The sequence below is a fragment of the Eriocheir sinensis genome, chromosome 39 (assembly GCF_024679095.1).
Source record: "Eriocheir sinensis breed Jianghai 21 chromosome 39, ASM2467909v1, whole genome shotgun sequence".
NCBI classification, from domain to species: Eukaryota; Metazoa; Arthropoda; class Malacostraca; order Decapoda; family Varunidae; genus Eriocheir; species Eriocheir sinensis.
In genome coordinates this window covers 15,869,584-15,897,083 of record NC_066547.1, presented here as the reverse complement: position 1 = coordinate 15,897,083, position 27,500 = coordinate 15,869,584, and the positions used below count along the sequence as shown (strand labels likewise).

General features: G+C 46.3%; 2 protein-coding genes across 5 annotated transcripts in view; one reads left to right on the top strand and one right to left on the bottom strand.

The window, feature by feature from the left end:
• Positions 1-13,837, top strand: part of LOC127009079 (RNA exonuclease 4-like) — a 40,385-nt gene extending 26,548 nt beyond the window's left edge. Inside the window, exons 1-7 of one of the 4 annotated variants that reach the window (XM_050881846.1) lie at positions 4,865-5,000; positions 8,156-8,580; positions 9,346-9,644; positions 10,543-10,736; positions 11,721-11,856; positions 12,164-12,266; positions 12,718-13,837. In XM_050881846.1, the coding sequence (XP_050737803.1) occupies positions 8,251-8,580; positions 9,346-9,644; positions 10,543-10,736; positions 11,721-11,856; positions 12,164-12,266; positions 12,718-12,879 (1,224 nt within the window). In that variant the 5' untranslated portion in view covers positions 4,865-5,000; positions 8,156-8,250 and the 3' untranslated portion in view covers positions 12,880-13,837. Of the gene's footprint in view, positions 1-4,864; positions 5,133-8,155; positions 8,581-9,345; positions 9,645-10,542; positions 10,737-11,720; positions 11,857-12,163; positions 12,267-12,717 lie in introns of those variants that run through there. The other 3 variants (XM_050881845.1, XM_050881847.1, XM_050881848.1) reach the window with 3 other exon arrangements.
• Positions 13,838-14,455: 618 nt separating this feature from the next.
• LOC127009080 (uncharacterized) overlaps positions 14,456-27,500 on the bottom strand; it is a 71,633-nt gene continuing 58,588 nt past the window's right edge. Inside the window, exon 2 of the mRNA XM_050881849.1 lies at positions 14,456-22,260. Within this exon, the coding sequence (XP_050737806.1) occupies positions 21,979-22,260 (282 nt within the window). The 3' untranslated portion in view covers positions 14,456-21,978. The remainder of the gene's footprint in view (positions 22,261-27,500) is intronic.

Here is a 27,500-nt window from a genome sequence, read left to right as displayed (position 1 = left end):
CTCCCTCCCGGTCAGTCTATGGGCGGGGTTCAAATATCAACACCGTCAACAGCTTTTTCTCAGTCTCCCTTTCTTTCCCTTGTGTGTGTGCGGCGTCTTGTGTCCCTCCTCGCCAGGGTCGCTCGGGCCCGGAGCAAGGAGAGGCCGTCGGGTGGATAGGGGGCGAGATATATAGACTGGACGGTCGAGGCTGGCAGGTCTTACTTTTTCCCTTCCTTCCTTCTCTTCTTGTTGATATCGAGGTGTTCAGGGCGAAGGGTGGGGCCATACTCTGACTGGCTGATAAGACGGAAGGAAATGGTAGCGCAAGGGAAGTAAATAAAGGAAGGGAGGGAAGGGAAGGAAAGAAGGAAGAGAAGGGAAGAAAGAAAGGAAGAACGGGAAGGGAAGTGAGAAGAGGGAAGGAAAGGAAAGAAGGAAGAGAAAGGAAGGAAGAAAGAAAAGGAAAGCGAATGGTACAAGATAATGGAAGGAAAGTGTAAGAGGGACACGAGGGAACGAAAAGGAAAGGTAGAGAGGAGATAGAAAAGGAGATGCAAGAAATAAGAGAGGGAACGGAAAAGATGAGAAAGGAGAGGAAAGGGAAGGAAGGTAGACTCGACGAAGACCTTGATAGCAGAGGAGCAGGGGAGAGGTGAACGAGCTTGCCTTACCTTACCCACCTTACCTTCCCTGTACTTACCTTTGTTCCACCCCCTCCACTACTACTCCTCCCTTACCCACTATTAACCTTGTCCCCATTCCTCGCTCTGTCCTCTTCCCTTCAGCCCTTACTACCCGCTCTTCCCTTCCCTGCCCTTCTCTTTTCTTCCCTTCCCTGCTCTAACACAACACAACAGCAATGATCTTTCCTACACACCCTTGCCCCTTCACACTGCATGGCTTCCCTTCCCTTCCCTTCCCTTCCCTTCCCTCTCTTCAATTCCCAGTTTTTCTCTCTATAATCATACATTCTATTCCCTTCCTTCTGTTTTAATATCATCTTCTATGCAGCGTTCAGTAAGATGGGGTATATACATCTACTGCTAAACCCTTCTGATCACCAAAAGGATGCTCTCACGCGTGCACCGCTAGCCGGGAGTTTTACTAAGTCGTTCCATCTTACATGTTTCCTCTCACGCTTGTTCCTTCTGCCTTTCCTTCCTTCCTTGGGTGGCGGTTCGTGTACCCGACAGTACGACGGGCGGCATGACGTGACGCAGCGCGGCGTGGCCCTCGGAGGCCTTAACCTTTCCGTGTGAAGGTTGGGGAGGAAGGAAAGGAGGCTGGGAAGAAAAGGAAGGATGCAGGGGAAGGACATGTGTGCGTGTGTGTGTGAGGAATAAGATGTAGGAAAGGGAAGGGAAGGAAAGGGTAGGGAAAGGAAAAGGAAGGGGTGCAGTGTGGAGGGGCAAGGATGTAAAGGGAAGAGAGGGTAATATGGTGAATAAGGAAAGGAGAGGCAAGAATAGGGTAGAGGAGGAGAGAGTGCAGCAAGGCATAGAGTGTTAAGGGGAAGATAAGTCAGGCATGGAGGAAGTAAAAGGGTAAGGTGAGCCTCTGAGGGAAGGGCGTGGTGGGGAGAAGTGGGTAGAGATGTACGGGTAAGAGAGGAGAGAGGAAGTCTAGGTAGAGGAGAAGACAAGGTATGGGTGAGGGTAAGCATGGAGTCGTGTGCAATGGCAGGGAAGGATGCCGGGGTTGGTTCCCATGCAGCGGTCCTCTTAGCTAAGGTCATTATCCTTACTTGGGCTTGGCAACGCTGCTGATCCCTCCAAATGAAGATCCGGTCAGGACCCAAAAGTCATACCATCATGGAATCGAGTCACGACTTCTCAGGGAGGCGACCCTCTGGCACACGCCTTCCGCCCCAGCGCTCGTCTGCGGCGCCAGGGTGCGGGGAAAGGGAACCAGTGGACTCTGAAACACAGGTACCGAGCTCAGGTGGCTGTATGAGGGGTTGGACTCTACTTGCAGAGAACCCAGGGCTATATAACAGTAGGTACGCTTCTTTCTGTGCGGTGCAGTCAACCCGTGCCTTTAAAACTTTAGATAACAGTTGGCTCCAAGCGAACGGACCCTAATTAATCAGTCGCGCAGGGCATGGATGGGTTTACAAGCATAGCCAACGGCGTAGCTACAGGGGTGTCCGGGAGTGCCAAGACCCCCGGGAAATACTGGGCTCCTTCGGTCACCCATATGAAATTCTAAGGGAAACAACGCCGTGTTGTTTCTTAAATCGGATAAAATTATTCTGCATGGGCAACGAGCCGCCTGAGATTACTTGGGCTTCGTGTAGAGTCCCTGAGCTGCGTCACTTAGCTTCCCGTCATGCTTCCTCCTGTGCCGGCCAGCCCCGCTACCCCCTGCAATAAAACCTTTTGTCCGGGCAGCGGCACCCCCCAGCCTTCAGACCGTCTAGGCGGTGGGTGTTGGGGCAGGGATGGGCGGCGACCTCGACTCACTTACCTCGACCCTGACGTATTGTGTCTTCCTCCTCCTTGGTGCATCCAGTCATTCAAAGCAAAATAAATAACAGCTATCCCTTCCTCCTCCTCCTCCTCCTCCTCCTCTTCCCCGCATGTCAAGGCAGGAAGCGGGTGAAACAGGAGTGGAGTTGATATGCGGGAGGTTGTTTCATTAGGTGGGTGGCTGACTGGGTCCCTGGCTGACTGGGTGGCTAAATAAGTGGATGACTGGCTGACTGGCTGGGTAGATAAGTGGGTGCCTGGCTGACTGGCTGGGTAGATAACTGGGTGCCTGGTTGACTGGCTGGATAGATAGGTAGCTGACTGGCTGGGTAGGTGAGTTGGTGCCTGGCCGACTGGCTGGGTAGGTGAGTGGGTGCCTGACTGACTGGCTGGATAGATAGGTAACTGACTGGCTGGGTAGGTGAGTGGGTGCCTGACTGACTGGCTGGGTAGATAGGTAGCTGACTGGCTGGGTAGGTGAGTGGCTGACGTGCTTCCTGGGTCTGACTTGCTGCGAAAAAACTCGTACTGTCATCGGCCCTCAGAAAGTAACGCCGAGTCGTCACCTCTCTCTGGGTCACGCGGGGAACTCCCTTGCGCTCCTCTCGCCGCATCCTCCCCCGCCTGACTACGCGGCCGGCAGCATCCCGGAAGAGTGCGGAATGAAGGCGTGCGTGCGTCCACCTTCCGCCCGCTGGTTTGCCTTCCCGCTGGTGCTTCCTCGGCCTGCGTGGGTCGGCGGGGGCTGGGATAACCGTGACCTCAGGCTTCGGGCTCTCCTCTTAGTGTTTCGGTGGTAGCTAGGTCTTATTTTTTGCACGGTCTTCATAGCCACCAGGCGCATCTTTCAGCCCGCGTGGGTTGCCGGGAAGGCCGGACCCTCGGGTTTCCTTGTGGCAGGATTTGGGTTTGCCACTATTGCTTCCATCCCTGTTTTTTGTTGTTGTTCTTTTACAGTAAGGGAAGCAGCTCAAGTTCAACGTACTTTGCTGTATTTTTATCTTTTCATCAATAAGCATTGGATTAAATTCAATGTTATTAAATTATTTAGGGTAGGCGGTGGCTGAGTCGAGGGCTGTGTCCCGCCCACGGGCGTGTGGGTAACAGTCGAGGGCTGTGTCCCGCCCACGGGCGTGTGGGTAACAGTCGAGGGCTGTGTCCCGCCCACGGGCGTGTGGGTAATAGTCGAGGGCTGTGTCCCGCCCACGGGTGTGTGGGTAACAGTCGAGGGCTGTGTCCCGCCCACGGGTGTGTGGGTAACAGTCGAGGGCTGCGTCCCGCCCACGGGTGTGTGGGTAACAGTCGAGGGCTGTGTCCCGCCCACGGGCGTGTGGGTAACAGTCGAGGGCTGCGTCCCGCCCACGGGTGTGTGGGTAACAGTCGAGGGCTGTGTCCCACCCACGGGTGTGTGGGTAACAGTCGAGGGCTGTGTCCCGCCCACGGGTGTGTGGGTAACAGTCGAGGGCTGTGTCCCGCCCACGGGTGTGTGGGTAACAGTCGAGGGCTGTGTCCCGCCCACGGGTGTGTGGGTAACAGTCGAGGGCTGTGTCCCGCCCACGGGTGTGTGGGTAACAGTCGAGGGCTGTGTCCCGCCCACGGGTGTGTGGGTAACAGTCGAGGGCTGTGTCCGGCCCACCGGTGTGGGTAACAGTCGAGGGCTGTGTCCCGCCCACGGGTGTGTGGGTAACAGTCGAGGGCTGCGTCCCGCCCACGGGTGTGTGGGTAACAGTCGAGGGCTGTGTCCTGCCCACGGGTGTGTGGGTAACAGTCGAGGGCTGCGTCCCGCCCACGGGTGTGTGGGTGTGACAGTCGGTGACTGTGTCCTGCCCACGGGTGTGTGGGTAACAGTCGAGGGCTGTGTCCCGCCCACGGGTGTGTGGGTGTGACAGTCGGTGACTGTGTCCTGCCCATGGGTGTATGAATATGACAGTCGGTGACTGTGTCCCGCCCATGGGTGTATGAATGTGACAGTCGGTTGCTGTCCCGCCCATGACTGTGTGGGTGTGACAGTCCGGGCTGTGACCCGCCCACGGGTGTGTGGGTGTGACAGCCGGGGGGCTGTGACCCGCCCACGGGTGTGTGGGTGTGACAGCCGGGGGGCTGTGACCCGCCCACGCGTATGTGGGTGGGTGGGAAAGTATTATTATTGTATTGCTTGAAGTAATTATCTGTTTAAACAAACATGACACAGGAAAATAAAAACAATAAGATAATGCCACCGAAGTTGATCAATACGTATAGTAAAAACAAGTACTATAATACTATTGTACTTGTTGATAAAAAGTGTGACTGTCCTTCGCCAGCTTTGCCGGATTCTCTTATTCAACACATTGTTTCCGACCCTTAACTAGTGCAAAAAAAACGTAAATGAATATCGTTATTTGTGTGGGTCGGCAGGTTTAGGTCTGAAAACAGGAAGGTCTGCTGCGTACGACAATACAGTCTGCTGCGTACGACACTCTCTCCACGTGTGTTTGTTTACATTCGGGGCAAGCACGGCACTGTGACGGCAGCCTTCACGTGCCCGTTAAATCTCCACCAGTGCCGCTTGTAAGCGTGTTACAGGGCCGGGAGAAAAGGTGGGAGTGCATGTGGGGGAGTGTGAACTAAAGTAAATAAGAAGAGGGAGAAAGAGATGACCTGGCACACGTTGCCGCTGAACTCTGTAAATACCTGTCATAGGTGTGTTGTAGCAAGTGTTCATGTAGTCCCTTTATTTTCCCTTTTTCCCTCTATTCGTTTTCTTCTCCCTTCTCTCACCCATTTCCTTTCTTCTCCCTTCCCTATCCATTCCCATCTTCTCTTTTCCTTCCCCCATTCCTTTCTTTTCCCTTTCCCTATCCATTCTTTCCTCTCCTTTCCTTCACCTACTCCTTTCTTCTCGCTGTCTTGGGAATGTGAGATGAGAGAAATAATTATGTGGGATACAATCGTGAGTGGGGGATGCCCAGAGAGCTTGTGGCTTGAGCAAGTTAACCTGTCCGCTGCGATTGGCATGGATTTGGCTTTCACTGGAAGCCTGGTAACATATAGTCCCAGGTCTTTCTCTGCCTCTTTGGTGGACAGAGGAGTGTTTCCCAAGTGGTATTGGTATGTTGGATTTCCCCTCCCAAGGTGCATGACTACAATTTTCTTCATTGAATTGTAGCAGCCACATTTTGATCCATTTCTGTAGTTTGGTGATGTCGTCTTGTAGGATTTCCGCAGTCAAGGAGTTAATGGATCCTGCCATGAGGTGCTTAGGAAGGGAAGGGGACCTGCACGGAGACTTGGAGTGATTCCCATGGTTGACGTCATAGTGTGGGTGAGGCAACATGCCCCCCCCAGGCCTATATGTAGTGCCTGACCCACTTGATGGGAGGGCCTCCCATAACTCACTCTGCAAGTGGGGTGCCTCTTTGGCCGACTGGTTAAAGAGTGGCTTTCCCATCTCGCTGATCACGGGTTTGTTCCCTGGCGCCGGCGAAACCCTTTCCTGGTCTGGATTAATTTCTTGTGTGTCTCGTGACATGCAGAGATCGTGTGGAGATGTAGTGGAGTGGAATTCAGGTAATATAAGTGGTGGCAATACATGTAGCCCTCTGGAGTGATTGATTAATGATTTACTGTGACTATATTAAGTTAGGCTGCATTATTAGATTGAAATTGATTGGTAAAAAAGTGTCATAACTTTTAAATTAATTTAAAAATGGTTGAATATGTTCAAAGGAAGCAAAGTTGATTTTTTTTTACCAAATGTACTGCCAGTTTCTCGCTGAGGAAGTCGAGGGCCATTTAAATGTGAATGACCTCCGACCTGCTTACCGAGAGCCCTGAAGAAGCTCCGCTCCAAGTCTCCCTCTCAGGTGAGCGCTATCCAAACAGCTGATTGCTGCCTCGTGTCAGACATGGATGGGCAGAGGGCTCGTTGGGTTAAGTACTTTGAGCAGTTCTACACGGCGGACCCTCCAAGTGGGCAGCTTACAGTTGCTGGGTTGCAGGTGGCGGATGCTGATCCACCCATCTACGAAAGCCCGCACTCTCTGGCCGAGGTCAGAGAGGCTATGGCAAAGTTGAGGGGTGGAAAGGCACCTGGCATTTGTATTATCAGTGCGGAGCTGCTCAAAGCTGGAGGTGAGGCCATGATCAGCGGGTTGCATGCAGTCTTGACTGCTGTATTGCAATCTGGTTCCATTCCTCCCAACTGGAAGAGGGGGTTGGTCGTCCCTATCTGTGCCAGGCAAGGTGCTTGCCCACCTATTGCTGATGCGAATTCACAGCCAGCTGCTGAAGCTGCAGAGACCTGAACAGCCTGGGTTCACACCTGGTAAGCCAACAACTGACCGTATCCTAGCGCTTCGAGTACTGGTGGACCGCCAACGTGAATTTCAACAGGGGATGCTCACAGCCCATGTCAATCTATAGAAGGCGTTTGACTCAGTGCATCGCAAGGCACTTTGGGATCTTCTGCATCTCCATGGGATTCCTGCAAGGACTGTTGGTTTGCTGTCTGGCCTGTATTCTGGGACTGAGAGTGGTGTGAAGTGTGGGGGGAACTTCTCCAACTTCTTTCCCATGAATGCGGGAGTGAGGCAGGGCTGTATCCTTGCTCCATTGCTTTTCAATCCTTGTATTGACTGGGTACTAGGCAGAGTAGTGGACCAGAGTCATTATGGAGCATCCATTGGCAATACCAGGGTCACCGACCTTGTTCTCGCCAATGATGCAGTAATCCTGGCGGAGTCGCTGGAGATTTTGGTGATGGCTCTCGAAGCACTGCACGAGTAGGCAAAGCCCTTGGGACTTCAGGTCTCCTGGGCCAAGACCAAGGTACAGGTTTTTGGAGGCTTGCTGGATGACACAGTACAGTCTGTTCATGCGTGTGGCGAGGACATTGAGATCTCGGGGAAAATTTCACATACCTTGGTAGTGTAGTTCATAACAACGGTGAGTTTCGCCAGGAAGTCTTACAGCAGATTGGTTTGGCCCACGGTGTTATGGACTCGCTCAACACGAGTGTATGGTGTTGTTGATACCTGTGCAGAAGGACAAAGACCCGGATCTTCAAGTCCCTTGTGCTCCCTGTCTTACTGTATGGCTGTGAGACATGGACACTAAATAGGGACCTGGAGAGGCGGATTGATGCCTTTGGTAATAAATATGTACGCAGAATCATGGGATATCGCTGGAATGACTTTGTGTCAAACTGGCAACTACTCCGTGAGACTGATTTGATATCTATTGCCTGCATAGTCCATCAACACCAACTCCGGCTATACGGGCATGTGGCACATTACCCAGAAGCTGATCCTGCTCACCAGGTTGTCTCTGTAAGAGACAATCCTGAGTGGAGGAGTCCAAGGGGATAGTTCGTGGCTTGAGCAAGTTGATAGATTCTGCTGGGAGGTACTCAGGATGGGAAGGGGGCCTGCATGGAGACTCACCAGGAGGGGCCCTCAGGCTTGGCGTCATAGGGTGGGAGAAGCGACGCGCCCCCTGATGTATGCCCCCATTGATTGATTGATTGATTGATTGATTTCTGTCTACTATACATTTAAGAGTTCAGTCAACTTTGTTTAGAAACCATAATTACATGCTAATTGATTCTTGGATCTTATGCAATGTTCCTTTCTTGTCTTACCCTTGCCATCTACATATATGGAGAGCAGGGAATTGATGACACTGGTTAGCCTTGGTAACTAATACTGCGGGTATTCTTTTTTCAGGTCTCTGCACCTCTACAGGACAAAACAGTCATCTCAAGTAGTTAGAAAAAATACAAAGAAAAGATTCCTGAGGGGGCAAGAGTTGTAACAAGACAATGGTTCAACAGAACACTTCCTCCCCCCCTGAGGCAGGCACTGTTAATAACATGATAATGAGTAGGAAAAGAAAAAGGAAGAGGCATTTTCACCAGACAAATGATGCCGCCACAGGCCCAGCAACCTTGTCCTCCAGTGCAGTGCCCTCAGCTGTCATCTCAGAGGCAGCAGTAAAGGAAGGTGATGGCAATAGCTCATCTCAACCCAAGAAAAAGAGAAAGAGAAGGAATAAGAAAAAGTCTGAGGAAGGCTCAAAGGAAGGAATCAAGCCAGTTCTCATTGTGAAGAAGCCTGAGGACTACTCGGCAAACTGGAAGATGCTGAAAGAGGTAAATAAATGCCGTCACTTTAGTTTTATGTATCTTGTGCACTGGTGAGGTAAAAATTAAGGCAAAGTTATGGGTAGTATGCGCTATGGCTACGCGTGGTGGCGGTGCGCATTTCTGTCTCGTTGGCCCTTCAAGCCTGTGGTGGGAGAGAACCCATTAACCCGACATAGGGCCAGCATAACTTCCAAGGTACCACAGTTTACCTTCCCCAGGTTTCCCCAAGTACCCATTTATAAAATTTATCAACCATTCCAAAAGTAAGAATGAACAGGTGACTACCCAGGCCAGGATTCGAACCCAGGCCCACAGATATGTATTCAGGGATGCCAACCACTGCACGACGGAGTCTTCTTCTTGGATATCCAGCTGGGCTAGTAAAACTGAATAGGAGTTAGTTAGGTACTAGCCCTTAACAAATATTGTTTATCCCTCACAGAATTTCATCAAATATTAAAAATATCTAACCTGCCCGCTGTGATTGGGGCACGGATTTTGCCTTTACTGGTAGCCTGGTAACATATAGTCCCAGATCTTTCTCTTCCTCTGTGGTGGATAGTGGAGTGTTTCCCATGTGGTATTGATGTGCTGGATTTCCCCTCCCAAGGTGCATGACTTTACATTTTTCTTCATTGAATTGTAGCAGCCACTTTTTGTTCCACTCCTGTAGCTTGGTGATGTATTCTTATAGGAAATCCACAGTCAAGGGGTTAAGGAAAATTATGGTGGAATTGTAAAAATCTCTCAGTATTTTTCTTTTATTTTCAGATCATAACTAAAGATGACAAGAAGCCTGGCAACAAAAAGCCCTTCATCAGACGCAGAAATAAAGATAATAAGACAGGAAGGAAACCCCAAGTGAACGCTTCTGAGGAGTGTCCTGACGACAAACAAGATACCCAAGAGGAAGAGGAAGAAACGCTGGACATCTGGTTTGATAATGTTGACCCGATCCTTTTAGAGGAGACGCAAGTAAAGAAGGAGAAACAGGAAAAACAAACCGACAGCCTCAAGAGTATTGTCAAACCTGCAGGCAACACACTCGTGGAGGAAGAGTCTCCTGATGGGTGAGTGTTACTTGTTTTGGTAAGATTCATAGTATATTTTATCCTGTTATTAAACCTTAGACGGCAGCAGTATTTGAAGAGTAGCTTTCCCCAAAATGAATCATCTATATATTATAATCACTGCCAACCTTAGGACCGTAGCATAAATATAGTTACGCCGTAGATGGATGTTTTAACTATATATAGATTCTACTGTAATCTGGAAGTATTGCTATATTTCTGCCATACAAATCTGACTGACTGAACTTTGGACCATCTATATATAGCTCCACTGCCTTCTAAGGGTTAATCTTATTCTACTATTTGAGATCCCTTACCTTACTCAAATGCCGTCGTGCCCTTGTTGATGCTAGACTGTGGAATCATGCCACATCTATTTCTTGTGACTTCCCAGTGTCCAGCTTATATCCTCAACATGATGCTCTTCCTATTCAGCCAACTATAGTATACCTTTCCTTGTGCCTTCCTTATTCTCTACTCCTGAATACTCTTCCTGCCAAGCTCACATTCTCCATTGCACGTTACACGCCTCTAAAAGACCTCAACTGTCTATCCTTCCTCTTATTTCAGGTATTATTGCTGCACACCCAGCTGCCTGCACTTCACTTTTCATTTATTTAGGGTGTAGACTTCCAGTCCTAGGTGTTAAATACCATTGCAAAGTTTATTTGTGAGCCAGTTCAGATCTTTATGAATGTAGCTTTATCATTTGCTCGGATTCCTTTCCTATCCACTTTTCTCATTCTGCAAAGTAATGTAAATTTTTGGTTAATATGTTAGGACTAGTGTGTAGCTTTTTTTTTTATTTATTTATTTATTTATTTATTTTTTTTTTTTATCTCCATTACTATAAATTAAAGACTAAGTTTGTATCCCTAAATGCTGTCAAACTCTACAGCTCCACCAAAGTCGTGGCCATGGACTGTGAGATGGTTGGCGTTGGGATGAACGGGAAGGACTCCATCCTGGCGAGAGTGTCCCTTGTGAACCACTTTGGCAAGGTGTTGTACGACAAGTATGTCAAGCCCACGGAGGAGGTGGTGGACTACCGCACGCCTGTCTCGGGGATAAGGCCGGCAAACTTGGTGGATGGTGTGTAGATACTCCTTTCCTCTTGTTTTTTCCATGTATTTGCTTACTCTTTTTGTTTTTCTATGTGCAGGTCCATAGCACCAGTTGACTGTGTCTTAACCCTGTAGCAGCGACGCGCCAAATTTGTGCCATGATATTAACCCCCCAAAATAGATGATACATAATCTGATCACAAATTCTTTGATATATATTATGAAATGGTTTGTGTGAGGGGTGATTTTTTCTCATTTTTCTCACTTGGAGGGACCATTAAGAAACATGATCCCCGCTGCTACCGGGTTAAGGATACTGGTAGTCAACCTAAGCCCATCAGTGGCATGGGAGGACTGTTATAGAGATGCCAGGCTTTACCTTTACCTGTCACCTAATGGGAGCTTCCCTCAAGGGGGTTGCCATGGCAGAAGTCTCCACATTACCCTGTTTCAGCTGTCCATCTCCACACATTTCATCCCTTGCTGACTTGTTCCTCAATATTTCCCCACTGTCAATCAATCCATCTCACTGGTGGACTGCCTCAGATTTTGTTTTCCTCAGTCATTTTCTCCTACACTTAAAAAATTCATCTCCATCCATTCCTGTCACGTAGCCACTGTCTGAGAGTGTCTTGCTTCATCCATTCAGCGACTCCACAATCCACTCCCCTTGCCCTTGTGCTCACACCAAAATTTTCATACACATTCTCATTCCTGTATCCCATCTTGACCCACTACATGCTCCTCTTATATTTTACACTGCGTTCATTTGTCATTTCTTTGTAGATTTAATAGCAAAGAGGTTTTTTAGATTGACAGCTTTATCTACAACTTCTTATCTTTATATATTTTGCCTGTGTGTTTGAGATTGTAAGCTATTGACTTCAGGCTAGTTTTGCATCACTCATTTCCAAGAATTTTATTATTATTTACATTATTAGGGACGGTGTTCGTCTAGTCTATAGTTGTACCTGTAGCTTACTGTCTCCATCATTTTTATTGCATGCTCCAGGCTGTGAGTTCTCGGTTGTCCAAAAAGAAGTTTCCGAGTTGCTTGAGGGACGCATTCTTGTGGGCCACTCGTTGCGCAATGATCTCCGCTCGCTGTTCCTCAGCCACCCTCGCTCCCACATCAGGGACACATCTAAGTATGTATTCACTGGTCTGGTGTGCATAGGTTCTTGCCGGTAGCTCATGGTTGTACACTTGGTTGTTCCCTAATCACCCACACTTTCACATCAGAGATACGTCTCAGTATGGAATGAACTTTTGGTGTCAAAATATTCCTGGATAAAGTGTTGACTTACCCTGCCATGTGGTGCTAAATGTCTCTTAAACTTAAATCAAGCAAACTGAGCAGCAAGCACCATACACTGACATGCATTAAGCTTTCATATAAAGACAGATTCGATGACTATTTTACATAAACTGTACTGTGTTTTGTCTTCCTGACAGATACAAAGTGTTTACACGTCAGTTTGGAGGAAGGACCCCCAGCCTGAAGAGACTGGCAGAACGATTACTTGGTGTTCAGATTCAGCAAGGCGAACACAGCTCTGTAAGTCATTGTAAACCTCATGTGTGTTTGGGTGTGCAGTATTTTGGCTCATGGAACGGGATGTCCTGGCCCTCCACAGTCTTGTAACCTCTGTGATAGAGTGGCTAACAGTAGCAAGGGCAGCAGCCTTGAGAAAAACCTCTCACTTCCTCTTGGTGGTTTTGTGGCGTTAAAAGAACAAAGCCAATTCATTCAGGCCTTCAAAATGAGAATATTTTATGTTAAATTTAATACTTGCCCTCTGGTGGCGAGGCAGACCATGGCACCCATGCACTGGTTTGATTCTGGTGCGAGGTAACATTCAGTTTGAGCTATTCTCATTTTACCTCATCTCTATCTTTTGCTGCCCCTCTTTCACTGTGACTGTGGATAATGTGGGAATTCTTAGCTTGGTTTGAATGTGCATTTTGTAATATATAAGAAATTAAATACCTTTATCCTTTTTTCTCAGGTTCAAGATGCTCAGGCAGCCATGCGCCTGTACACCATGCACAGGAAGGAGTGGGAAAAGTCTCGCCGTAATAAGTACAAACTTAATGCTAAGAGATCAAACGCTGCCTCAGCTAAAAGAGAGCAGCAAGCGTCACAGGACGCTGAGGGTGAGGCAGTGTAAGTATGAATGTCAGTAAAGAATGTAATTTTTGTATGGGTTAGAGGTGTGACGGTAGCCACTTGTTGTAGTGCAGTAGGGTGTGCCGTCATTCTGCTGAGAGGCTGCTGTAATCACAGATTGAGTGGTGAATGTAGTAGAGGGTTTCAGAGGTGTTAGTAATCTATGTATATATTTCCTGTGTATGTACTTGCTAGCAAGGTAAAGTTTCACCAAGAAAGTAGAAGTAATCTGTCTCTCAGGAGGTCACTGTATTCAGTAGGGCTGAGCAGGTACTGGCACCAGCACCCACTTAATGGTACTGGTGCCAGCATAAAGCATCTCAGCACCAATGCTGCTGAACACTGAGCCAGCAAGTGTAGAGGCATCGCCATGGGGCTGCTGCCTGCCAGGCGCTGTCTTATTGTACCTAATGTTCATTCAATATTGTAAGTTCCATTATTTTATTGTATTTATCAGAATTATTACTAATATTATAAATGTTATTATTGTTGATAAGATTATTATCAACATTATTGTTATTATTATTATCATCATCAGTGGTGTGCTTAGGATGAACTGTTGAGCAGCAGCGGCAGCTCTGGATTGTGATCGGTGGTTCTCACTTGTTTGGTAGACGTCGTCTGTTGTGCAGAATACACATCACCCATTTCTGTACATTTTCTTGATGATGTATTTGTATAGTCATGCACATATACTTGTGTTACTGTACTTTTTTTCTTCATATATATCAAAATTATCTTTAAATTCTTTTTACTGTGGAGAAGTCTACATAGGGTTTTCTTTTCTTCCAAGTTTGAGTTTATACTTTTTGATTGAAGTTACAGAAATAAACAAATGAGTTACTTAGTTTGTGGAATCAATAACATTTGCTGGCCTGTGTTGAGGCTCCTTGGGTGGCACCAGATATTAGCAGCAGCCAAAAAGAGCAGGGACAAAGAATAAACTGATTCCACTTGTATGTATGTTTTTCAAATATTCCTGACTCATTTTTCTCTGCAATAAATGTCTGCAATTCAACTTGTTTATGATCACAGACGTTAACATTTCTCCACCTTCCACCTCCCTTGTAACCACCCTTAAATCTTACTCTTTAAAAATACCCACACCCTAACGTTCAACTCGTCCTCCCATCCTCATCCATCCTCCACCACTCATCTTCCCCCATCTCTGCTTTCCCTCTTTGGCCCAGGTGATGGAACAGATACTGAAACATAGTGGCAACAGCCCCTCACTCAGACAACTCACTTCTTTTCCTAAAATGTATCCAACAATAAGTGTGCAAGGTAACCCGGTTTGAACTGCCCTGTCTGATATTGCTGACACAGAAGATGAAGCCAGAGAAATGATGTCCCTGAAAGACCTCAACAGAAACCCTTCTCTGCTTCACCTGACTGTCATCTGAGCCCTTGCACTGGCACCAGCCTCATGCCTGCAGACACACACCCATCTGGCATGTTGGTGCTGTCGGGTGACTTGTACTGGACATCAACTGTAACAGGACTATACACTGTAACTTAAGGACTGGAAATCTGGATGCCTCAGACTGGTGTGAAACCATGTTGGAATTAGATAGACATTGCCATTACATTTTTATTAATATACAGTTTATACATATATAATTTCTTTGAGATAAAAAGTGTTAAACTAAATGGAAATATACATAAATATTGTAAACGTAACTTTTCTGCCTGGAACACTCAGAAACATGTCCATAGCCTTACATTTAACCCAAAGACACCACACAGAAATGGCACAAACTTGTCACATGTAACTCAGTCGAGGTTGATTACAGCTTAGAGTAACATATACGTTTAGCCTCAAAAATGAATGAATGATGACATGTATTTGATATGTGGATCATGCCAGGTAAATCATTCATAGCTATCAAGACTCAGCTACTTTGTATGTAGTGGATATTATATAAACAGCATATCACAACTAGGTATCCATAACATTAATACTTGATACATGGTACTGGTGACACAGTGTACACAGCTACAAGTCATGGAGGAGGGTGTGGGCCAAGCCATCTGCACCATTTCAAGTAATACACATATCGGCAGAAGTATATATACTCTGGAAAACTGGGATGACAGAAAAAAGATAATAAAAGATTGATTTCAGCATTAAGTATTGGTTCAAAATATGAGTGCTACTTGGAGTGGTGCATGTGTAGTGACAAACACACCCTGTGGAAAATAAGGTGACATGACCTCACCTCGCCCTCAGAAGCCATGAGAAAGACAGCAACAGTAATGACGATGCTCTGAAAGGATTGGAACGTTTCAGGGATCCCCGTGTTAGGCAGCAGGCAGGGTGTGGCTACTAAAGTCTTCACACCATTGCAGTTTGTACGCACATCTGGGAAAATAATTAATCTTGGCTACTGAGCTGAGGTATGAAGAGTAAATATTGTCAAAGTGAAGGTTAACAACTATATGACCTTGTGGAAAAGTTGATTATTATTATTTTTTTGTTTTTAAGGCAAAAATTATTTGATCAACATTTGCATTCATCATTGTTCATTATCTTCTGTTTAATGTCAGGTTTTCCTATTATCTCATGAGTTTAGATGGTCAATGATGCACTTCCAACTATTTCTGCATTGGGGTTAAATTTCTTTGTCAGTGAAGCATATTGCAGCCTATGTGGAAGTTGAACTTTTACATGCAATTGGCTGCTACACAAGTAATATACAGTATTCATTTTGACTTTATTTCAAATCATTTCCATACATCAGGTCAATCTTCTTGAGTAGTAATATTCTTCCCTGATGTGAGTGCTGACTGCAGTGGTGTGGACAAACTGGCATCCTCTTAATGCTCTGCTGTGGGGTGGATGTGAAACACAGCCTCAGGATGCTCAAGACTCCAAGCATGTCACTCAGTGTGGTACAGTTTGCAGGGAGGATGGTGACATCTCAATATATTTTGATTTATTTATGAATTTGCTCATGGAATCCATGATCTGCATCTGGATTTTCTGGTTTATACAAAATAGTAACCACAAAATATTCAACATTGACAATATAGAATTCTCAGTTGGGTAAAGTTTGCAGAAAAAGTGGTGGCATTTATCTCAGTATATTTTGATTTATTTTTCTGTTTCTGAATTTGCTCCTTGAATCTATAAAATGCAGAGATAAATAAGTACTGCTTGGGAATGCTTCACTGAACAAACTGTTATTGTATTCCCTCTTTGATTTTCTCCAAGGCATTACTGGGATAGTTTGCATACAGCATCTGTCACAGACAGTTGCCTTTAGAACCCTTCCTGAAAGATGAGTGTGTTGAGGTGCTGGCCAGAGGTGGAGCGACAGAACAGGCAAGTCAGGCCATGCCCAGGCCCTGAGAGGGGGGACACCCCCAAAGACTGATCACATTAGTCTACAGCACTAACAAATCTGCAGGAATCTCATTGAAACCTAGAGTGGAAATGAAGAAAAGAGAGATTAATTTATAAAGAAATACAATAAAACACAGCGAGTGTTATTGTTTTGTTCATGAAATTCTATTAATTTTGCTTTCCAGAGTGTTGGTAATGGGCAGCAAGGCCCTTGAGGAGGGTCAACCAAGGTCACCAGTCGCTGGTGTCCCCGCCTGTGTTGACAACAGCCTGAGCAAGACCACTGGGCCTCTGTTATGCTGGCTGTTATGAACTATTTCATGCACCATTGCAGTAACTCTTGAGTTCATCTATTTTGCTGTCAAAATAATTGCATCTGCCTGGGCCTCCTGCCCGATGGGAGTGTGGGTGATCCCGCATGTCCCCCGGATCACTGGTGCAGGTCCTGCGAGCCACAGAAGGTGTCATGTACGCCCCGTCACATCCCCTGATTGGACTGTGCTTTATCATGGCATTGTGAATATGGATGGTTTGATGCTATCTCTATATATTAGACATCACTTGGCTATAGGTTGGTTGAGATCCACTATTTCATGTTCTTGAAATCAGAAAACAACTTGTCAACAGATTCACTAAGTCACAATCAAACCTTTAATGCTAACACACTTTGCCATCAATGGTACTGAGGAAGGCAGGAAAAGGGGAGGGAACAGGCTGCTAAGACATGAAGGCCGGGCATGTTTGGTTGTCTGTATGCAACATTATAATTGGTACTCTCCTAACCTGAATATCTGTGATGTGATATTTGTTTCTTGCTCTTCCCTCTTTTTTTTTTTTTTTTTTTTTTGTTGTTGTTGTTGTTGTTGGATTGCCATTCATGATCAAAGTTTTCCACATCGCTCATTCCTGTGCATCTCTTTCCACTGTTCCCTCTTCCTGGAGTGCCACATGACCACTGCAGTTGTGGCACCATGATTGTATAGCCAAAATCAATCAACTTTCTTCCTTGAGATTTCCTTCAGTCCACTTGTCTCATGTCTTTAGTCTTCCTCTTGTTATTCTACTTTCCATAATGGCTGAAAGGAACTACAATGCAGCCTCTTTTCCTGTAATTTCCCTGCTATCTTTCCCACCTCCGCCTCTCCTCTGATGTTAGCGGTGCATACACACTAGCAAACACACCCAGACTCTAGGTTTGTGGAATGATCCAACATTTTTATATAAGGAAGCAGAGACAGAGCAGCTAAGAGAAGTGTTATTACTGCATGGAGACTAACACAGGAGTCAGTGGCAGGGATCAAGGCCGTGCCGAAGGAGTTGATTTTTGCACTCACAGACCTAAATAATTATTGGTGGAAATGATTGGTGTGAGTAATGCAAGTTTAACCCTATCATCGGGTGATCTTGTAGAGATACTGTGCATGATGTGGCACCTCGGAACTCACTTTATATATATTATTTTTCTCTTTCTTAATAGACGCCAATTTGGATATATTAAGCTGGAACACTGAGCTCTTCTGTTTTTGTTATCATTAATATTATCATTATTATTATTACTATTACTATTATTATTATTATATTATTATCCTATGGAAATAATAATATTTTTTAATGTTCAGCCTTAATTTATACACTACTTGCCACCCAGTCTCAATACTGCATATAGAGGATGCTTGCTTTGTTTCTGCTACAAGAGTGGTGCTTAGGACACACACACACACACACACACACACACACACTCACTCACACACACACACACACACACACACACACACAGCTACTGCCTAAAATACTTATGCAGAACACTTCCTACATAGTCTGTACTTTTAAGGGTAGCAGGTAGTTGTTAAGGAAGTTCAGTTTTCCCTTGATATACTATGGCTGGCAGACTTATTAGGGTGGATACCTTGCTGGGAGGTGAATGAGCAGCGAACATGACATGGTAGTAATTCCTGCAGGTTTGGAAGAAAGCTTTAGTGGAGTCATTGTTAACTGTGTTCAGCAGTTTAGAGAGTTGCAGAGAGTTGGTTGGCACTTGAGGCACAGCTAGGTGTGTTCTTTTGGCTAGGTAGATTTTAGGATCCTCTCAATCTTCACAGTACCGAGGAAATGCCACATGTGTATTTCTGTGCAAGCTAAACCTTCATGTATACGCTGTGACATAGTATAACAGGGCATTTTTTTAACTTTTCAACAATTATTTTGATGTAACTCCTACTTAATACATAATAACATCTATCTGGCATACTGTGTCATGGTATACGTTTCCCTTTAACATCAATACGGATTTGATTTTGTAACAAAAAGAGATTTAGATTTTTTGTCCATGTTGAAAGGAAGTATTTTGATGAGGCAGCTCCTGTCCTTGTGCTTGGTGCAGTGTGCTTGGCAGTGTGCTGTTGTCACGTGTGTGGTAGGGTCCTCAATGACACATGAGTTTGGTGGAAGCATGAGGCCACACTTAATAAAATCATTCTAGTCGATACATGCAAGACTGTGCCATTTGATTTTCACACACTCAAGTAATTCTGTTTATTTTAATCTGCTCTATTTGATTTTTGGTCGTGTGACTTACCTTATCATCACACTTTGCTAATTTTAGCTAGGGCTTACACTATCAATTCTTGGGTTGAATATTCATGCCTCGTACCCCTCACCAATTTCACTCAAGCTGTTTTGGACCCTGCCGTAAGAGTACTGTGTGGTTGTGTCATGCTTGGTGCTCCACTCAATGTGTCATCCACCAGAGCCCAGCCCACTATTCATTACATTGTGCCGTACATGGTGCCGGTGTGCTCCTTACTAGTAACAGTTTGCTCTGTGCTTGAAGTGAAGTGTGTAGACTACGCCTTACTTTCCAACATCTCCCTACGTTGTGCCATAAACTACTGTGCTGCACTTATTGCTGTGCTTGTGGTGCTCAGGCAAGTACAGAATGTGACTGATTCTGTCGGTGATTTTTGCAGTGAGAGAATTAAAGTGCCTTATTCCTATTATTGCTTATTGTGCTCCTTTGCTTACTGTGCTGTGCTTCATTACAATACAACGTCAATTTAGTGCTTTTGTGCTTGTGGAATAATACTGTTGTGCTCTTCTCATTATAGTACTGTGCACTGTGCTGCTTGATTAAGTGTTACATTGTGCTCTTCTCGTAGTACTGTGCACTGTGCTTCTTGAAATGTTACATTGTGCCCCTGTCATTATATTACTGTGCACTGTGCTCCTTTAAGTGTTACATTGTGCCCCTGTCATTATATTACTGTGCACTGTGCTCCTTTAAGTGTTACATTGTGTGGCTGTTAGTAACATTTAGTGCTCTTCCTAGTGTGTGCTGTGCAAGTGTAGCTAAGTGTTCTGTGTAGTAGTGATGTGCATTGCAGTGATGTACTCTGTCCATATCAACACTGAAAATTATCCCTGCCCATACCAGCCTGGGTGCCTAGGGAAACCTGGGGAAGGTAAACTGTGCTGATGGGCAGACTCTATCTGAGTGAGGAGTTGTGTGCTCTACCTCCCACAGCTGACTCTTTACACTCATCTTCTTGTTTCTTCTCTCATGTCTTTTGAAGATTGGGTATGGGTTTTGTGGTCATAGTGGGGTGCCCAGCATTCAGCACCCCTCCTAGTCTTTTGAGCCTGTGCTTATAAAATGTGGCAGGCACATTAGATTTGACTTTCATGATGTGTTTAGGGGTTGCCCAGTGATGAATACTCAGTGGTGATGGGGAAGGGGCTTAACTTTCAAGGCTAATCCAAACAGAGTCTAGTGTGGTGCTAAGAAGTGTTATACAGCATGTGTTAATAGTATTGTGCCTGTGCTTCAGTGCTGTGCAAATACTCAAGTCCTTGTCAGTGGCCTACTGCTATAAGATGATGTGCATTTTGTGCTTCTTTACTTGTGCTTTTGAGTGCAAGACTGCATGGAATTAGTAGTGCTCAAATAGTGCCTCTCATGCTTCCCAGTGCCATGAGTTAGTGCATGTCTGTCAAGCTGTACACCCTTGCCAATCACATAGCACGCATATCAGGAAAAGACTTTCCTGAAAAGATGAGCTAAACTATGAATAACAGCCATTGTTAAGGTATAGAATGTTTATCAGTCTGTAATTTGCCTTCCAGTTTCACAGATCAGCTCACCTTTTTAAATTAGCTGTTTTGCCATGATATAAGTATTTGTAATGGCATGTACAAGTTGGCGAACATATCCCTTACATAGTGTTCAGTGGTGTGACATGCATTCCAGTGCTGGCTTGGGCTGGCTTGGTGCAATGACCGGAGTGTGTCTGTGATGTGTTGTGTCCAGTGCTGTGTGTTGAAGTAATATTTTTCATTTAATTTTCAGGCTGAGGCAGCGCTGTGTTGTCTCCAGGAAGTTACACAGTGAGACGCATACAATCAGGCAGCATAAAGAACAATAAAAAAATGTCAGATTTGTTGCTATGAATGAGGAAAATGTCCTGAAAGGACATTTGTTCATACTGAAACCCTCCTTTGTTATAGAACAGCCAGAACAGAAAAAAATATGAGTGAATATCTAAATTTCCACTGTGAAAGAGGAACTCATGATGACACTCTCAAACCTCAGAACATTGAGGAAAAAAAGCTGAGAACAAAAATTTACTTTGTCAGCAAGAAAGGAAAATATGAATGTGAAGTGTTCATCTTGACACCTTTCTGGACCACAGAACTTGAGTGCTACAGCTGCAAGTGCTTTGGTCATTTCTCTCTCTCTCTCTCGCTCGCTCTCTCTCTCTCCATGGACTGCCAGGTAGGTACTATATGCACCTTGAATCATTGTTAATAATTAGTAGGTTTAATTAAGTGTACAGCCAATTATCACAGCTTTAGTTTCAGAAAATTAGTAGTTAGGGATTTCACCTAAGTATGCATGCTTTCCATATAACCAATGTGGAGTGTGGTGTGGGGGAGGGGGGGTGGATACAGCATGTGACAGCAATGTCTGGTGTGCCGCAGGGGTCCTGTTTGGTCCTCTGATGTAAATAAATAATTATTCATTTATCCTCCAGAGGGGATAACGACGAGGGGGGAGTCACTAGACAGACTTGTCCCGCTACAAACTTCATTCCGCTACTTTAAGAGTCGCACACAATAGCGGTGCTCAGTGATCACCCGCGCTGAGGGGCTGGATTAGAGCACAGGCCGCACGCCAATGATTATAATTTATAGTTTTTGTATATACTGTGTATGCTGTGTGTAGCTTCAGTTTGTCTTCTGGTATTACGGCGATGGCAAAGTTCAATTCCGGGTCTGAGCGGTGGCCAGCAGAGGCCTTGCAGGAGGCATTTCTGGCGTGGAAATGGGAGCAGATAACATGACCCAAGCGACAGCGCGGGTGATCACTCCCAATGCGTACGGACACACAGCAGTCAACCCGAGAAAAAAAAAAAAAAAAAACATACTACCTGATTCCGCTACACCTTATAACCACCTCGAGAGGAAACAGACACTTCCTGAACCCGCGTTGGACTGGGTGAGGCTCCTTCATTCATCCCGTGTCCCGGCGCGCTACTCATAGAAACGCCCCAAAAAGAAAGATATATCTCCTAAACCCGCGAAGGACTAGGTAGAGAGGGCGCCTTTAGTTACGCTTATCACGCCCACGAAAAACAAAAAAATAACATACATTTCCTATCCCAGGGAGAACTATAGGTATATATGGCGCCTTCAATTACTTAGGCCCCGAAAAGAAAAACATATAATTTCCTATCCCACGAAGGACTAGACAGGGCGCCTTCAGTTGCTGTTCTCGCGCTCCACCTTCCAGCCGCCCTGGTGTTGCGCCGAGCGAGGCTGGGAGCAGAGGGGGGAGGTGGGGGCGGTGCGGGAGATGGTGGGCGGCGTCACGGTGATGGGGAGGATGTCCAGGTTGTTGGCCGAGGAGCAGGACGGGGCAGGGGTCACGCCCACGTAGTTGATGCACCCGCTGTCACTCTCGGAACGCTTCAGCTCGCGGATGATCTGATCGTGCTCGTCCAGCAGGCGCTCCAGCTCCGATAGTCGCGCTGCCGCCTCGGTCTGTGGAGAAACAATGCATTAGTACCGCTGTGGAGGGATAACTAACCAACTAATTGAAGGGGAGGGTGGCACAGGTCATTTATGTTAGTACGCCCTAAGATAGTATGGAAAGTCAGTGATGCCTGTCAGGTAACGCAGAAGGAAATACAGAGATTAATGTGTTGGTGATGCTGAGAGAGGTGTGTTAGGACCATTGTGAAGGGATGGCACAGGTCATTTATGTTAGTACGGCTATAATAAGATTGTCTATGTCTACTAGAAGTGTGAAAAGTTGGTGATGTCCGTCAGAGTAACGCAAAAGGAGATACGGAGATTCACGTGTCGGTATTTCTGAGACACACACACACACACACACACAGCGGCATGGTCCAGCTTTGTGTGTCTGGGGCGGAATTGTTTGTCCAAGAATTGATCGAGTCACTTAATTAAAGCCGCCTGCATTACTTTATTGCTCCGCCGTGGTGGCTATATTTAGTGCCGGAGACAGCCCTACCCACCCTGGCCCTCGCTCCAGGCAACGTAATGCAGTTCCCGGTGTTTGGGGACTGGAAGAGTGTTTATCGGAGCAGCGCCGCGGGGCTCGCCACTCATCTTTAATAAGCGGGGGTTGGCAAGGACGGCCTGGCTGGCTGACTGGCTGGCCTGGTCCCATTTCGCCTTGCTTGTGGAGTTTACCGGTCCCGATAGCGTGCATTGGGAAGTCAGACAGCCTCTAGAACCTTCCTCCAGGCTACAGATTACTCCTGGAAACCTGCGCTTGTCCGTTTAAAGTTCTGTCTTCACTCGTGATTCTGGAGTTTCTCCATCCCTATAGAGCGCATTGGGAAGTCAACCATGCAGCGTCTAGAATCTCCTTCCAGGCTACAGATTACTCATGGAAACCCGCGCCTGTCGTTTAAAGTTCCGTCTTCACCCGTGATTCTGGAGTTTCCCTGTCCCGATAGAGTGCACTGGGAAGTCAGCCAGCCTCTAGGTCTAGAAGAATCTCGCTCCTGGCTACAGACTAACTCCTGGAAACCCGCGCCAGTTGTATAAAATTCCGTCTTCACCTGTGATTCTGGAGTTTCCCTGTCCCGATAGAGTGCATTGGGAAGTCTACCAGAATCTAGAATCTCCCTCCAGGCTGCAGATTACTCATATAAACCCGCGCCTGTCGCTTAAGCTCTGTTTTCACCCGTGATTTAGGAGCTTCCCTGTCCCGATAGGGTGCATTGGGGAGTCAGCCAGCCAATAGAATCTCCCTCCTGGCTACAGATTAACTCCCGGAAACCCGCGCCTGTCCGTCTACTGTCCCGTCTTCACCCGTGGTTCTGCCTGCTATTGCTGCGGCTTATGCACTGTATTGCACTGATTGTAGAAGAGCAATTCTGCAGCGGTCTATCAGTGGCTGCCTTCTGTCCTACGTGCCAGCCTCAGCAGTCCTGTTATCAAGGCCTCTCTATCCCATCCTTCCAATGTGTATCAAGGGATTTCCAGTTCCCGACATAATGCCTGCTCTCCAACGTTATTCCTTACGACTGTTTTCTATTTTTCTTTCCAGTAATGGAGATGGACCGAGCAAGGGCTGAATACGCTCCTCCTATACAGAGAACACAATGCCTCGCAAATAAAAAGTGTCAGAGAAGAATGAGTCAAATCTAGTCCCAGAAACGTCACTCGTCGCCTTGATTCTCCCCCGCCGCCTTGACGCTTCCCTGCCACGACTTTTACCGAGACCTCAAAGTTTCCTCACGCTTCATTAAAGAGATTCATGATTGCCCGTTTCGCATCTCGCAGACGTGTGTGTGTGTGTGTAGCTAGTTATAGGTGTCACTGTGGAAATATGATTCTGAATGACACTTTTCAATAACACACACACACACACACACACACACACACAGCGTACACAAGTCGGCCTCAAAGCGGTGTTACAGTCACAACCTTCCGCCTCTGCCTTCTCTTCCCTTTCCGCGGCCTCGCAATGGAAGGCAAGAGCCGGGACAAGAGCCACGCCTCGCTCGCTTCTCATCCGTCGCAGCCAAACTTTCCCTGCAGCTTCCCAACAACTTAGACAAGGGATTAGTAGGCTTTGAGGGAAAAGGGGAGCGTGCGCGTCCTCCGCGCCGCAAAGTTTGACACAATCACTTCTCAAACTGATGGACGCCGCGAAGTTGTTAGTTAATATTCAACCCAAGTGAACACGCGACGTGACAGTCATTTTATCCCCAAGTGCGTGTATATCCCTTAAGTGGTGCAGTGGTTAGGGCTCCTGACAACGAATCAGCGGGCCTAGGTTCGAATCCCGGCCCGGGGGGAAGGTTAACTGCGGTATCCCGGATGTCACACTGCGGCCCTGTGTCGGCTCAAAATGCCAGCGGGACGGAGATGAGCACCGCCGCTACGCGCAGCTATAGCGTATGCTCCCAACTTTACCTGTACATTACAACTTAAAGACCATAAAAGCTTCAACACGGAGTGGAACGAAGATATATAAAGAAAATAGACGAATAAATATATGAATAAATAAAACAGGGACAGGGACAGCAGGGAACGCCACACGTCAGAACTTTTCTCCCTAACCCTAATAACAAAAGTTTCCCGAGGTTTAAGATAAAGAAGGCCTTTATAACGCTTCTAAAACTGATGCATGCATGAAGTTTGTTGGGAAGTGTTCTTACTCGCCAAGGACGCATTACGTTTCCCCGTAACCGCTTATATGGCACCGAAAATACGAGTTCCAGAGTGTAAACATAAAATAAAAATCTTGATAAACGCTTCAAAAACTGATGCATGCCTGAAGTTTGTTGGGAGTGTCCAGACTCGCCTCACACGCAGTAGTTTTCCCCGTTACCGCTTATATGGCACCGAAAATACGAGTTCCCGAGTGTAAAGGAATATAAAAAAAGCCGAAAACTGAGCCATTGAACGAACATAATACTCTTACATTTTTTTTTTTTACAACAAAGGTGCTTAAGGGCACAAAAAAGAAAACAATAATAAAAAAAAAGCCCGCTACTCGCTGCTCCCAAACTACTTATAATCTCCTTATACTTCTCTTCTTCTATACTCTTTCTCCTTGACTTATACTCTTCTCTTTCTCCTCTTACTTACTTATACTTTCCTTATATTCTTCTCTTATACTCTTATACTGCTCTCCTCTTTTGTATTCTTCTTTTCTCTTTCTTGTCTTACTTATTCTCTTCTTATAACAATAAATTAATACTCTTCTGATACTTAAATTCTTCTCTTCCTTCTTATATCTAAAAATACAATGAATAAACAAATGAGGAGAACAAATGGTTGATAGCTGCTTTGAGAGGCTGGCGTGTAAAGGTCTACTTAGGCTTCTCCTCCTCCTCCTCGTCTCCGCGTTTCCTTTGTAAATAAAACACGGCCACTCTGAGAGGCATCTTGGTCCGTAGCGTTCTCTTTCATCTCTTTCTGCCCTCGAGCCTGGAGCGGCGGGAGACAAACAAACAGCTACACAGGCGACCCAGAGAGCGATTACTTTGTCAGGAAACGTGTACGCGAAGCAAAAGGACTGTCGTGATGTGAGCGACCTTGGACCTTTCTTTCTGCAGGGTGTCTCTCTTGGCCTTTGCAGTGTGGATAGTGTAGGCTGGCGAGCGGCTTAGCGATGTATGTTGTGGCCCAGAGTTCATATTCTGTAACGTGTCGGGCTCCCGTTACGACTGTTTTTCAAGGCCACAGAATCAGCCGGGTTTTCATGGGTGTTTTCCCCGCTCATGGCGTAGAAGTCAGGTAACACTATCACTTACCCTCAGACCTGTATGCAGTGTGTAGCGAAGTATTTTGTGGCCCAGAGTTCATATTCTGTAGCGTATCGGGCTCCCGTTACGACTGTCTCTCAAGGCCACAGAATCAGCCGGGTTTCATGGGTGTTATCCCCCGATCATGGTGTAGAAGTCAGGTAACACTATCACTAGGGCCACAAAGCCTTAGACCTGTATGCAGTGTGTAGCGAAGTATTTTGTGGCCCAGAGTTCATTTTTAATGTATCGAGTTTACATTGCGACTATTACCCAAGGCCACAAAAAAAAAAAAAAATGACCGGGTTTTCATAGGTAATTTTCCTGTTCAAGATGGAGAAGTCGTGTAGAACTCTCACTACGATCACAAAACAGTCCATGGAAAACCCAGCAACTTCTACGAGAGGCTTTTCAAACAGGCGAATGGGCTTCAGTCTCAGCATCCCCCGCCCTCTCCTCCTCCTATATCCTCCCCCTTACCTTTCTACTTCCCGTTAACTGCAGCAACTCCTGCCATTCTCCTACTCCTCCTCCTCCTCTTATATCCTCTCTCGTACCTCTCAACCTCGCAATAACTTTTGTCCTCCCAACACGGAAACACTACATCATGAGCGTCATATCTCCTTGAAGCAGGAAGCAGACAACGCTCAGGCCGCGGCCCGGCCACTCACTGCCTTCCTGTGGCCGCGGCAACGCTAGGCAACAGGCGATAGAGCATTGCATTAAATTTGTATTGTGTTTATATTCACCAACAGATCAAAGGCTGCCGGTCGTCCCTCAGGCATTGTTGATTTAGAGGTATTACATAGCAAAAGTGAAATATATTCGTTCGCTGTGAATAATAACATCGTATTTATATATATATTTTTTCCCAGCAGCCAGCCTCTCCGTCTCTCTCTCTATCTCTCTATGTATCTATCTATCTATTGGGCCGTATTCTAAAACCCTCCGGCGCCGAAGCACACACATTCGACAAGACTTTTGTATATGCGTTTGGGGCATTTCTAGGGGTAGTTTTATAACCCTGGTGATAGCTTGATCCTTCTGAATCATGAACCTAAAAAAAAAACATCATTAGGACCCGACTTTTAGGACCCCGGCCTTTGGAAATAATTGATGTGGGAGGCAGAAGCGATTGATTTAACCGACCTCGTAACACGCACTTGGTAAGACTCTCATAGGAGTTTGGGGCATTTCCAGGGGTAGTTTTATGACCCTGGTGGTAGTTTGAGCCTTCCTCTGTACCTTGAACCTAAAAGAGCACTCATTAGGGCCCGACTGATCTCCTTTCCGGCCTTTAGAAATAGCTAACGTGGGAAGGGGAAGAGTCTGACTACACCGACCGAAGCCTCACGTTGCCTTGGTGATCATATCCTCACTGGGCCTTGAGTCTGTAGGGAAGGGAGGAGGGGTTAGGTTGGGGGAGTGTGAACCCGAGAACTCGCCACCCCGAGACACAGGTATATAGGGGACATCCGGGTTACCTCAGTT